This window comes from Perca flavescens, chromosome 10 (assembly GCF_004354835.1).
Source record: "Perca flavescens isolate YP-PL-M2 chromosome 10, PFLA_1.0, whole genome shotgun sequence".
NCBI lineage: Eukaryota > Metazoa > Chordata > Actinopteri > Perciformes > Percidae > Perca > Perca flavescens.
In genome coordinates this window covers 11,547,660-11,561,579 of record NC_041340.1, presented here as the reverse complement: position 1 = coordinate 11,561,579, position 13,920 = coordinate 11,547,660, and the positions used below count along the sequence as shown (strand labels likewise).

Sequence of the window (13,920 nt, the reverse complement as noted above, 5' to 3'; positions counted from 1 at the left end):
ATACTAAAAGGACTGTGGCATGATTAAGGCTTTTCTTGTTTTTGACCCAATTAAATTGTTTTAACTGCTTTGGAATTTCATAGGGCCTGCACACACAACCTGATTAGGAGAAACGGGTATTTATTTAATGTAAGCATCATTTACTTTGGGAACTAAGAAAGGCCACCATAGCAATTTGATTATGTTGTCACGGACATCGAGTAGCAGCTGTTGACAATATTGCAGCAACATTTTTTAATTTCAAAATAAGTACACCAAGGCACTTGAGGTTAACTCAACAATTTCTGTTTCCTTTTTGACGTACTTATCTGTTAAGGCAAATACACTTGACTGTTGATTTGCATAATGGCTTTATGCAAAATTGCTTCCCTTGCCCAGTCAGAAAATCAGCTCATGTTGAGCAGCCATTTAGAGAGCAACTCAAACCAGCTGATGTTGTTGATGTTGTTTCTGCTGTTTTTACTCCAGTGGTTCAAAGTTACAATCTCAAACTTCTCTGTTTGGTTCTCTTTGGCAGCACCTATGGCAACATGCGGTAATTGCATGTGCGTTTTTGGATCTCACTTTCACTTGTTTTTGAAGTTTCATCGTCTGTAGTCATCACTCTTTTCTTTGTTTGTTCAGCCATAGTAGCGTTGTATTCACAACACTAGCAGAAACTGGAAAAAAACAGTATGCCGTTTCACACACAAATGGGTTTAAGAGAGACCCCTCTCTACACCACTAACTGTGCGCCGCTTGTGGTCGCCACAGGCACCCAGTTCGTAGTACTGCAAATGCAAGGACTTTCATCAGTGGGCCTCCATCACCGTGACTTAACAGACATGTATTTAAATCTTCAAGATTCTTACTTTAACATCTACAGAAACCTTGCTGCAGCGATGGAGAAACGTACCCCAGGGTGTGTCAGCGCACCGCGACATCACTGTTGGGGGTGGTTCCAGGTGCAACAAAGCACTCTCCTGATCACAACGGACTACACCCAGCAGTGATGCAAAACATTCAACCACAGGATGCAGTCAAACACTTTTTTTCAGCATGGAATTAAGTTACTCTTTTAAAAAAAAAAAGAAAAAAAAAAGGACAGTTTGATTATAAATGGTTTTCAGGTTCTGAACCTGTGCTGAGAGCTCTCATCACTCATCGGGAATTTCCTTGCTATCTGTTTTAAAACTCATTTTAAATCTCAGCAGCTAATAGGTGTATACTCAGCATTACGCTGGATTTACAGTATGATTCCCCTATTGTTGATTTGAATGGGAATTTCTCATTTATAATGTTTAATTCTTAATAAATGAGCACATTACTTTCAGATTTTTCAGAAGTCTGGTGTGCAACAGCAAACTAAAGAATAACGCAACATTAGAGCAATGTGTTGAATCATCTCTGTGTAAAGAGTCTTTTATGGTTTCTCAAAGAACTCACATGTGAGGATGATGTCCATTATATAGTGAAGCAGGTTAGCTAGGCACACACAGTTCCCTTTTCTCTCCAAGAGGGATGGCTACCAAAGACTGCCAACTTTTCCTTGTTGTGGAATCTTCTCTCTCAGCCCTCCTCTCACAGTGTCCAAAGCCTCCCAATAATCAGCACTCAGATTAACATCATGCAAATACACTTTGAAAATATAGAATTCATTGGGTTAGGGTATATATTTATATAGATTTATACATACATATAAATTCATATACTTTTAAGGAATGTTAATCTATTTTGCTGTGTATTTCTTCTTCTTTCAAGGTACAAAATAACTTTCCATACTATGTAACACATTATATAATCAACATATTAAAAAACACAACTTATCAGTCCTTTTATCATCTTTTAGAAAAAAAAAATCCATAATAAAAATAAGTTCTATGTTTTTTCTCACTTATATCTTACAATATATTTTCTCTCTGTCAAAAAACACGCACACATGTCCCATTTTTGTTTTCGTTTGTGGTTTCTCTTGACAGCAAATTGGCGGCAGTCAAACTGAATGTGTAAATAAAATCACATAATGATGGTGCTTTTCAACGTGGAAAAATCTCAGAGCGACAGCCTTGTTGACGTGTAGAATTCACAAAATGGCAGCGGTGGGTGTTGCAAAACAAACGTAACAAACTGCGATTCTGTTACAACGGGCACTTGGAGCAGCCGCACTCCAGAGCAGTTTCCATCTCCTCGGAGTACGAGGTGCCGTCGGTGCAGCGGAAAACCGCCTTCCTCCTTCTGCTTTTTGTGACGCCACAGCAAACACCCGGAGGTGCTGCTGCCTGGCAGGATCGGGGACAATCCATGCGGGGAATCTTGGTCGTGGACGTGCATGTTCTCATTGGGTGGTGGCGCTTCAGCTGCTCCCTCACCATCTCTCCTTGACATGTAAGCTCTGGACATTAATGGAGAAAGGACATAAAACACACATTATATGCACTGATATTTGTCAAATCTTGGCATATTTTCTATCTCCTTCTTCTAATACTCTCCACTTTACCGGTGTCACAGGTAAGCCCGGTGAAGCCTGGCTGACAGTGGCAGACCGGCTCTCCTCCCTCTGACACACGACACTCCCCGTGTCCGCAGCGCTGCCCCCTGCAGGCTGGAGGCTCCTGCCGTCGATCGCAATACTGACCCTGGTAGCCTTCACTGCACTGGCAACTGTAGGACTGACCTTTCGGCACACACAGACCATGAACACATCTGGAGTTGGAGGAAGGAAAGAGGGAAGACAGGTTTGAGTTATTTTGGGTTACGTACATACAGTACACGCATATGACTCAGTGTAAATATTTACATCCATGCATTTCTGCCCAGTCGCTTCTGTCTCGGCTTACCTGCTGTTCTGACAGGCGTTGGGTGCTGTTGTCTGGTCACACAAGGCCCCGGTGCGACCTGGAGGACAATCACATGTTACCCCCGTCTCTCCTCCCTCCCTGCACGCACCCTGGGCGCACACACTGCAGGAATGGCACCCTGCAAGAATGCCCTCACCCTGGTGACAGAACAAGAAAGGGAGAAACTACTGTAACCTGACAAACATTTTGATGTTGCATGAATGCTACAGCCTTCACTGGAAGGCCAGTGTAAATAGAGCTCCAACATGGAGGGATGACATCTGTTCTTTTCTCCAGCTGCTACCAGCATGGGTTTGTTGACCTAAAAGTCTGTCAAAATGGTTTCTACTGTTGCTTATATAATGAAAATCTGGTGCTTATTTGGACTGATCTTGAACATACAAATCCTTGGTCTAAATCCCCTCAAAATGCAGCATTATTGTCACAAGATTTTGCACTATAATTTCGTTCCTTGACAATTCGGCTGCGTCTGCTTTCCCTCACAAAACATAACTTTGTTTGCTAATATGCTTACAAGACACACTTACAGTTGAAAGGGTTATGACAAGTGATATCACCAAAAGAGGTAATGCATTTCTCAATATGGCTTTTAAGGATGCTGCATAATATACATGATGCCGCTTTAGCCAAAAATGAATCTTCCCTGTGTAATTACCTTGCTGTCGACCCCATGTGGTCGCACTCCTGCGACTCGGTAACTCAGGTCTTGAGGCTCACCGTTGATTCGGACATTGTGGATGCATCCATTAAAAGCCTGAGGGAAACGTTCAGGGCTGGGTCGTACACCTGAGGCCACCACCTGAGATGGTACGCCTGGAAAATGAAGGAGAACAAGACAGGAAGTTATGGAAAAAGTAGAATGTGAATAAAAAGAAATGAAAGTGGAGAAGATGGAAGAAATGGGATAAAAGGATGGAAAGAAAATATGGGAAACAGAGAAAAAAGAAAGCACATTGAAAGGTTTGCTTGATTAATACGCTAATACTCATCTCTGGTTTCATTCTTGGTTGATTCTGCCAGTAAAATAAAATCAACATCATAGCTCTCACTATTGCAACATTATGTCTCTTTCTAGAAAAAAAGGCTGACTGTTCTCAGGGGGCGTGTCTTGCCCCTTTTTCTGAAGAAAAGTTGAACAAAAACCGTTCTCCATCTCCTCACCACATCCCTTGCTGGGATTTAGTGTGTGTGTGTGTGTGTGTGTGTGTGTGTGTGTGTGTGTGTGTGTGTGTGTGTGTGTGTGTGTGTGTGTGTGTGTGTGTATTTACATGTTTGTATGTACTAGTGCATGGCAACATGTGATCAAAACCACAAAAAGGCGGGCATAAGTAACATCTGTATGTTCAGAACATGTGTCTATGAATATTTTTAGATGTTTATGTATGAAAGTATGTGTGTACGTACCTCCTATGTAAAGTTGGGTGTTGTGGTCAACGGAGGGCTGGCGTGCCAGCTTTCCCAGGCTCTTGGCGGCACCGTTATCCACAACCAGGCTCAGTGAACGGTTCTGAATCAACAGCTCTACCGTGTGGAAAAGGCCATCGTTCACCGACTCTATGCTGCAACAAACACACACAGAAAAAAAGGAAAGAGAGACTTTCAGTATGGTTCCTATTATGACAAATTACTGTTGAATTCTACACCAGACAGGAAAAAACATGATCGAGCAAATTGGAAATGCCAGACCCAAAAAAGACTCCAAACTTTTTTTTTCTTTGTTTTGTTGTGTTTGCAAATCGACCAAACTAAATGAAAAAGAAATTAGGGAAATCTGTGTTGAAATGTTATTCTCAGACATAAAACAGACCAGAATGGGTCCACAGCACACAGGCTTGCATATTCAGATGGGCTGGAGCCTTGGGGCAAGACTCATCCAGTTGTGTTAAAGAAAGAGACTCTCTATTTGTTTTGGTGAGATACATGTTTCCACTGAAGAGGAGCCTGCAATGAGGCTCATGACCTTTTGCACCATGTCTGACCCTGGGAAGAAAGTGTGTGTGCTTGTGTGTGACTGTGTGTGTCTGAGATTCCCCCACTAAGTGCTTTTTTTCTGGAGGGGAGACAGACAGCTATAGAGACAGTGGTTTGGCACAGCCGAAAAAAGGGAGAGAGAGAGCAAAAGAGTGAGAGACAGAGAGAGAAAGAGAGGTAGATGGTGGGGTGGTAAAGCTAACTGTGCCTCCGTTCACCCAAGTTATTCCTTCCATGAACCCGGAGAAAACAAGCAGACATCAAAAACACAAAAGAAGAAGTGAAGCCACTCTTTCCGTTGGTGGTCTGCTTCAGACTCCCACAGCTAAACATCAAGACAATACATCCCTTTGTCTGCAGCCATTCATTGGTTAACTAGCTAAGGAGCCTTAAGTAACTTTTGATTGACAGCTGTTTATAGAGTGTTCAGATTACAGTGATGTTACATTAACAGCCAATGGAGCAGGGTTGTGAGTTCTGGAGGTGGGCCAGTGGGACTTTCATAGAAATGCTGACCATACAAAAGAACAAAAACTGGGAACGGAGCAGATGCAGTAACATTAGAAGAAGAGGAAGGAGAAGGAGATAATAATGAAGAGATGGAGACAAAGATTACGATTGTAAAGAAGTAGAACAAGAAGAGGATTAAGATGGAGCATATTAAATAAAAAAGAAAATAATTAAGGAAAGAGAAGTGGAAGAAATTAATATGAAAATAAAATAAATAACAATAAATTAATATATATACACACACCTATTAAGGTCTTGTACTGGTGGGACTTGTTCATGTTACATGGCTTTACATATATAGCAGTAACTAGGGTCTTCAACATATACAAGAACATCATAAGTATTACAAATAATCAAGACATTACTATTAATTATTAACTTTCTTTGCATTTTCTCCTACATCATACCATATTTGGCTTGTAATTAAAAAAAAAATCAATTGGGTAAAAGTTTAGAATCAAATCTTTGGAATTACTAAATCCGCTGCTAGGATGGAGCAGTAACAAAGCCATTTGTGCAATCAACAATGGCAAAAAACACGTACCGTTTTTTCTGAACATCAATCTAATTCAGCATTTAGCTGGCGGTTTCTAACATAAGAGCTCCTACTTTACTGTAGACCCAACACAGACCAATACATGGTTTCCATTAGGAGACATGTAATTTAATAACAGTCTCAAACAGGCCTGCTGCAACCAAACAAAATGATGGTCTGCTAGCCTGAAAGATTAGCTCTCTCTTTCACTACCCTCCTCCCTATCTTTACTTTGTTTTCCTTCTTTTGCTTTGCCTTTTCTCTTTTTTTCCATACATGTGCAATCTTTCTTTTCTTTCCTTTCTTTCACCACTTCCTCTCCCTTGTTTTCTTTTTTCTTCCTGGTATCCTCTCTTCTTCTCTTTTTGTTCTGCTGTGCCCTCCTTTTCCTCCCTTACAACAGTAATTCCATCTTCTCCACTTTCCTTCCAGAAGCACTTCATCCCCTTTTAAATGTGTTCAAGTGTCTGGAAAGTTAAATCAAACAAGCAGCTCACATGGCTGAGGACATTCTCAAAATGATTTTTCTTTGCTCAGGTTTGAACTTTACACACTCAAGTTGACACACACACACACACACACACACACACACACACACACACACGCGCACACACACACACACACACACACACACACACACACACACACACACACACACACACACACACACACACACACACACACACAGTGAACCTGCTCTGACACTAAAGCTCCACCAGGTGGCAGTAGATGACTAATGGTCAGTGCTTCCGGAGCAGATGCCTGCAGGGGAGTGTGTGTGTGTGTGTGTGTGTGTGTGTGTGTATTTCAGGTTCTCTCAAGTTGGCTGTGTTGGCCCTGTGTTTAGTAAAAAGCAACCAATTATGACATTCAATAAAAACAAACACACAGCCATAACAGATTTCAACTGCCCCTCTCCCTCTCTTTCTCTCATCGTGTTTCAACCAAACCCACAAGGGACGTCAATTTCCTGTCAGTCCAGAATCAAATACACCCTGAATGACCGCATACACTCACAAATAAACTTCACCAATAAAAGAATTTCCTAAAAACCCAAAACTGTCTTTTTTTCCCAATATAACTAAATCAAATACAAACCCAGAAGTAATTACAGGTCGTTCACTATATCTCAAACTGAAAAAAAATATTTGGATTAGAAACAACCGCACAGATCCACTTACACTGTTAAAGCTAATTAGGCACTGCTATCATTTACTTACAATGTTTCTAAACCACATTTGTGGTGTAAGTGTGTGCATGCATGCATGAATCCTGTCTGTTTGTGAATGCATGTTTTTGTTAATATATTATGTGCTCATGCAAGTGTGTGTTTGTCTACCAGTATGTTTGTAAATGCACAATATATGTGCATGTGTGTCTGTATGTCGAAGTCAGTTTTGTATTTATTTGCATGTTTTTGAGTTTGCATGTGTGTGAGGGTATATGCTCCCATGTGTGGAAGTATGAGCCTGTGTGTGTGTGTGTTTAGCAGCCAAATATGATTAAAATGAAGTTCAGCAGACAGGCATCCCAGTCCCATATTGCCGTGGTAACCTCAATTAGTTATTGCCAAGACGGCAGCTGCTGAACGGCGAGCTCCTTCACTGTTTTCTTTCTTTTTTCAGCTTTCATTAAACCAGGCCGGCCAGTTCAGATGAAATTTGTACTTTTCAATAGTGAATTTGTAGTGTTTTGATGCAGACATCCAGGAATGAGTGCTCGTTGTTTCAGGCCTATAAGGTTTCAGTATTTGAATGTTTGAATTGCCTCTGAGTGTTTTAAGCCTATAATGTTCAAGGATTGTCTGTTTGTTTTAACCACAGCCCGGTGGGTTTAAAGAGCCAGATTCAGGTCGGACATTCAGTCACTTTACTCATCTAAGTCTGGGCATAAAGTCATTTTGTAAGACCTGTTTCTAACCAGAAACTGCATGTAAAAGTTGTATGATTGTGACAGTCTAAGTATGCAAGAATATACATATCGTAGCTTATTTATTTTAGATGCCGAACACCAGGAGAAACTGGGTTCATTTGTAGGTGTGTATGGAGGGTGTATACAGTGACATATGGGATACACTGTGAGTATTTAGGGGTGGACACAATAAAAGGAACACCTGTACAATGTTATGAAAAGCAATCTAACAGCCCGACTTCCTAACGTTATGTTGGACATGGATGCTAGTTTATGTTTCCCTTCTGTAAACATATTTGTCTCCATTGAGCATGTGCTTACCACCCCTGGATCTTTCCGTCCTCCCTGCTGAGATTTCTCCTTTTTTTTCTGCACTCCTCCATCGCTCCTCCCTCTCTTTGCTTCACTCTCTTTGTTCTCCAATCCAATTTCTCTTTTTCACTGCAGGTTGTACCTCCTGTCCAGATGTCATCCTGGCAGATGTGTGTGTGTCTATAGGTGTACGCCCATGCATCATTTTTCTTTGTATCTTTTCTGCATGTTTGTGTACCAGGGTCTACATATCTTCTCCATGCCTCCTCTTTGTCCCACTCCATCTCTCTTTTATAGTGCAAACTTAATCTGATCTCTAAGACACACTGTACGTATCCAACAATCAAAGCCTCACAAACAATTATGCATGCCAAAGCCAAATTGTACAGTTAAAACTGAGGTGACTCTGTAATTTACCATTTTACCAGCATTAGTTTTACATTAATGTATCATGGTCTGGCCACTACTGCTACATATCAGCTCATCGTCAAAAACTGGCTTGAACATAATGCCCTTCCTGGCTCTCTGGTGTCTACACAAGATAACCAACCAAGGGATCACTCAGAAACATCCCGGGGACTGGCACCGGTCCCTGGCCCTCAATTGTACAACCGCAGTAACTGTACAGGCAGTGCCATGTTCGGGATCTGCCATGATTGTTGTGCTTAGATTGTGGTGGTTAAATAGTTACGCCATTCTGGACAGTATCAGTTGATAGGTGGCAGGACGTTCTGCTGTGCCTGTCTGGCCATGCGGTTTGAATACGTTTACAATGTATTTCCAAATTAGGGCAGATGAGATAGGCCATTTGCAATGCTCAGACTCATGCAATCAAAAGATGGCACATACAAAGTAATACACAGAGGCTTGTGGTAAAATGAGCCCCGAGTTTGGAGCTGGGCCTCGTCTCCTTCCAGATTGCTAATGCTAAACATAACATAGAGACTGTGTTTACTTAGTGCTTAGCATTGTGCTCAGACATGTGTCGTTCTATGGATCTCTGTTTCTTTCTCTCACTTTTCAAATTTCTTGTGGACCTTCTCTTATGCTCTCTTGTCTCATTTGTGTCTTCCAGTTTAACACTTTCTATATCTCTCATTCAACTCTTTCTTTCTGCGCTACTGTACATTCTTTGTCGCTTCCTGTCTTCATCTGTCTCTCTTTTACACTGTCTTTCTCTGCTTCTCTGTCTGTCTGCTCGTCTCCCTCTCAGGCGTGGCCCGTGTCAAGTTAACAACACCAGACAAGGATAATTCCCTGACTCACTCTGTGGTTTACTTTCCCCCTCTTTCTCTCCATCCCTCTGTAATCCCTCACTCCCTCCCCTCCTTTCATCCATCCTGCCGTTCAACCATGTCTCATGGTCTTTTCAGTTTGACCGCTTCTATCCATCTGTTTTACTTCTCCAGTTTTCTCCTCTGGCGGGCAACCTATTCTACCCAGTTATCTCTTTATCGTGTTGTCTGCTGTTTTGTTCTTGCCTTCCGCCCAGCATCAGTCAATCCATCTGTCTTTCTGGCTATCTCTCCATCTATGTCTGCCTCTCAACGGATCAATCTGTCTTTCCATGCATCCATACATCTCTCTGACTGTCCTCTTCTCTCTTCTACTCGACCTTTTCAACCCAGTCTCCACCCCTCCCCATCTGTGCCAGATAATTAGATTAACCCCCTCATTTCATTTTTTCATTTCTTCCTTTCTAACCATCCCTTCCTCTTGTCCTCTTCCTGCCTTTCACAATGTGTCATGTACTGTGAACAGCACATATTCTGGTTAAGGTCACATTTGGGAGAAGTGGTTTCTACTCATCTACCCACCCAGATTACAAACAAGTTTCATTCATATGAAGAAACAGAATATCACCGCAGAAATGGAAAGTGTACAGACTTCAACAATTCCAGCAAACCAGACAGAGTGACAAGTTGCTGTTATGGTCAACGAAACCGTCTTTCTACCCAGACGACCTCTTAAAATATATCCGCCCTCCCAAAGTCTCCTTGAGCAAGTGATGGTCTCTACCAGCGCCAGGGATCTTGCTCTACAGCTGACCCTGTGCTCTAGCCTAAATTTACCTACAGGGTTCAATACAGCATCATATTATTATTGAGGTGTTTGTATACATCAGTTTATCAAAGGTCAATAAAGACAGGATACAGTGTTCACATTCACAAACACAATGCTACACTTAACTAAATAACCTCTACACATCAATATTACATTCAAAACTGTGAAAGTCTGACAATGTATCTGGAACAAAGTGCATTATCATAAATACATATAAAAGTACAGGCATAACAGAAAACTAGCAGATCTCATAAGCAAACTGAAACACTGCTAAATACGTCATCATCATATTACAACACTGGCAGTATCTCTGTTAATGTAGAGTACAATGCTCTAAAACCTGTGAATGCTGACACTGTGCACTGTGTTTAATGGCAAAGAAACTAGAGATGTTCGGCTCCGATACCGCCTAAAACGCTGGTATCGGTAGTACTGGAGTTAATGCACCGATCCGATACCACGTAATAAAGCCCTAAAGAAAATCTACATTAAAGTAGTTTATTTATGTTCTTTTTTCGTTATAACTGACTGTCAAACTGGAGAATAAAAGGAAGTTCTACGGCATTCATTGTTTGTGTTTGTTCATGTTTCTGAGCCAGACAGACAACAAAGATAGAATTTATATCACATCCATACAGGGATAGTAGTATACAGCTGTTAAAACATAATAAAATATATGACACACTGGTATCGGATCAGTACTCGGTATCGGCCGATACGCAAGTTCAGGTATCGGAATCAGTATCGGGAAGCAAAAAAGTGGTATCGGGCCATCTCTAAAAGAAACTAGGAGAAAAAGAGTCCTATTGTTCTGTCCTAGCCCAAATTATACTTTTTGAATCCACATGGCACACACTGACTGCAGGGTTGACGCAGACCGCCCAAAATTTATGACAGAGCAGACTGTATGCATGGAGCATATGTGTCGACAAACGTGTGAACATGTTTGTGCGGATACCAAACAGCATAAACCAAACCACATGGGTGTCCGTTTTGAAATATATCCGGCCATTAACAGATCAACACCGAGCATTAAATTGTATAGCATGCAAAGATCATTTCTCCCCTGCATGTCATACATCAAGTAGAATCATTTTTAATATATGCATGTTTTCCTGTGGGCACATGCCTATTAGATACAAATTCTGAAACTACACATACATGAGAGGGTTTAAATTAATTATGATTTAAATGCCTGATGCAGAAACAGATGCCCTTGACGTAGTAAATTGTGGCTTCAACTTTCTTCTCCCACAGCTACTTGCAGGATTTACAATATGACGTAAAGTCCTAATCCTTAAGTCAAATTTGTTATGAACCAGCTGCATATTATCATCAGAAGCAGTAAGGCTACCAGTACCTCCTTGTCCTCCTCCTGTGACCTTGTCTCTATCCACAGAGACAATAGAACAGAGCAGAGCCAAAACCACAAAGCCAGACGTCACACGCTAAGAAAATCACTGATTGAAATACAAAGAGAGAAGAATGCTCAGTAAATGAGAAAACAATAAACTCTCTCCTTCATTTCTCCTCCTTCCTCTCTCCATCTTCTCTCACTTCATTCTCTCTCTCCTTTAATTCATCCAATTACACTAGCATCTGTCTCTCATTCTCTCTCTCTCTCTCTCTCGCTCCTCCATTCCTTCATTTGCAGTTGGCATTTTTACCCTGGCTGGTGCGATCGTTGAAAAGTGGTACAAGCATTTTCAATATTTATATAATACTGTATACTTTGATATAATTGCCATAAAAAATGAGACCTTGGTCAAGATGATTGGTAGCCTCTGTCTCACACCAGTGGTATTGTTGGGTCTTTTTCAAGTTGAAGTTTTTTTTTTGTTCCTTTCCATGCTGGACTAAATGTTTGAAGCTATTTTTCCATCCGCCTTTTTAACACCTTCCATTATCTGCTGGCCGCTGCAAGAAAAAACTCTGGAAATATCAGCTCTGTTTGGACTGGCAGAGCAGTGCCCACTCCCTGCCTTGTGCAATAAAACTCTTTTTTGACATTCATTATTACAGTAATGTAGATGCAGTATAAGATGCTTTATTCCAATGCATTTACCTTCCTTCCACATTCTACCAAATACAGTCTAGAGGCTGGTGGCTTATTATCTTGCCAGTAGTCCTTTTGGTTATTGGTATTTATTCCAGCGATGTGGTAATGAAATATTGCTGCTGATGTAGAATGTGTTACATATCATCAAGGGTTTTATATGGTTTGCACTGTGTTAACTGAATATACTTTGAAACAATACATGGGATTGAATCTTGTGTCATATATCCCTCTCACATCGCTCTTCCTCTTTCCTCATGCCACAGAGAGTATAGACAGAGAAGCAGACAGAATCAATATGAGCCAATCAGCACCAGACAAGGATGGACCCTCTCTCTCTCTCTCTCTCTCTCTCTCTCTCTCACACACACACACACACACACACACACACACACACACACACACACACACACACTGTATACTTCAACGTAAAGTCGGGCAATCCTTTTCTGTTCTTTTCTTTTCTCTTTTTATTATTTCCTTTGTTTTTCCTTCCTTTTTGTTATACACCTTCCCTTCGCCTTTTGACATCTCTCAATCCACCCTTCAGTCAGTTTTGCGTGCTCCTCTAAAATGGCAAGGAAAAAGTGAGGCATACTGTACTATATGATATGCTGTGAATGTGTTTTTAATTTATGTATTATTTTATTATAGCCAAATTTCACCAGGAACAAGTATTGTTCATGGTGGTTTGTGAGTTGTGTCAGAACAGAAGATATGATAAAGATAATTATGCTATGACAAAAGCCCTGTGGTATTGTCTTGAATTATCACATACAGTAGTCTTCATATGGCTAAAAGAAGTCCATGTCCCCTCAGGCTCATATCTATAATAGGTTACATAGTTTGTCGCTGCATTAAACGGCTAATAATTCATTAAACATGGCATGTTATATGTATGCCTCAGAAAATTCATCAAAAACTCTACGTTCTTTCTTGTTTTAAAAAGATATAATGTCCTTAATATTTGACAACTGAAGATTGGATGCAAGGAAAAGTTTTGGCAGTGTCTTTAATGATTATGTGAATGCATTTGTGCTAACCTTCTGTATGATTACTTCATCATGTTCTTTTCCTGGATTACCATTGCTGTTTCCATAGCTTACCATGGCATGTCCATTCCTAGGAAACTGTGAATGTAGTTTATCGTATAATATCCGAGGGGCTACACAGACTAACCCACTGAATGAGGGCTTTTGTTTCCACTTTTTGAAGTTTTACCTAGTGGGTTTCACTCAGGGACATGACTGTCTAGTCAGGATTGTAAAGGAATTTTTTGTTCGTGCTTGTTTATAGAGGTAAGTGCTCGTACATGGATCTGCTACTGTGTGTGTGACACGGAATATGCTGGTGGATTTGTGTGTGCTTGGCCAGATCAGCACCTACTGTAAAGTCCTTAAAGTACTATAAATAAAAACCTCAGATCCTTGAAACCTTTACTTATTATGTACTGGTATGTGTGTACTTTATGTATTTTTAAGTGCCCGTGCACACTACTTTTGTACCTTTGTAAGACTTGGATCTTGTAAATGTTATATAGTACAGGAGTTTCATTCTATTGATACAAATACCGGTAAGTGATTTTTAATATATGTGAGTGAATGAATGCTTTGTTGTTTGCTTTTTGTAATATTTAACCCATGTTGAACCTGAGCAGTACTTCTTCTTTTGTTCTTTAGTTCTAGTTTAATAATTTAGTTTTTTCTGCATACTTTTCTGTGTGT

General features: G+C 40.7%; 1 protein-coding gene across 1 annotated transcript in view; it reads right to left on the bottom strand.

Annotated features, from left to right (window-relative positions):
- Positions 1-1,373: 1,373 nt before the first annotated feature.
- The window catches only part of slit3 (slit homolog 3 (Drosophila)), a 240,956-nt gene continuing 228,409 nt past the window's right edge, over positions 1,374-13,920 (bottom strand). Inside the window, exons 34-38 of the mRNA XM_028589367.1 lie at positions 4,242-4,396; positions 3,493-3,650; positions 2,817-2,974; positions 2,477-2,682; positions 1,374-2,371 (exon numbers count right to left, since the gene is read on the bottom strand). Coding sequence (XP_028445168.1) covers positions 2,118-2,371; positions 2,477-2,682; positions 2,817-2,974; positions 3,493-3,650; positions 4,242-4,396 — 931 coding nt within the window. The 3' untranslated portion in view covers positions 1,374-2,117. The remainder of the gene's footprint in view (positions 2,372-2,476; positions 2,683-2,816; positions 2,975-3,492; positions 3,651-4,241; positions 4,397-13,920) is intronic.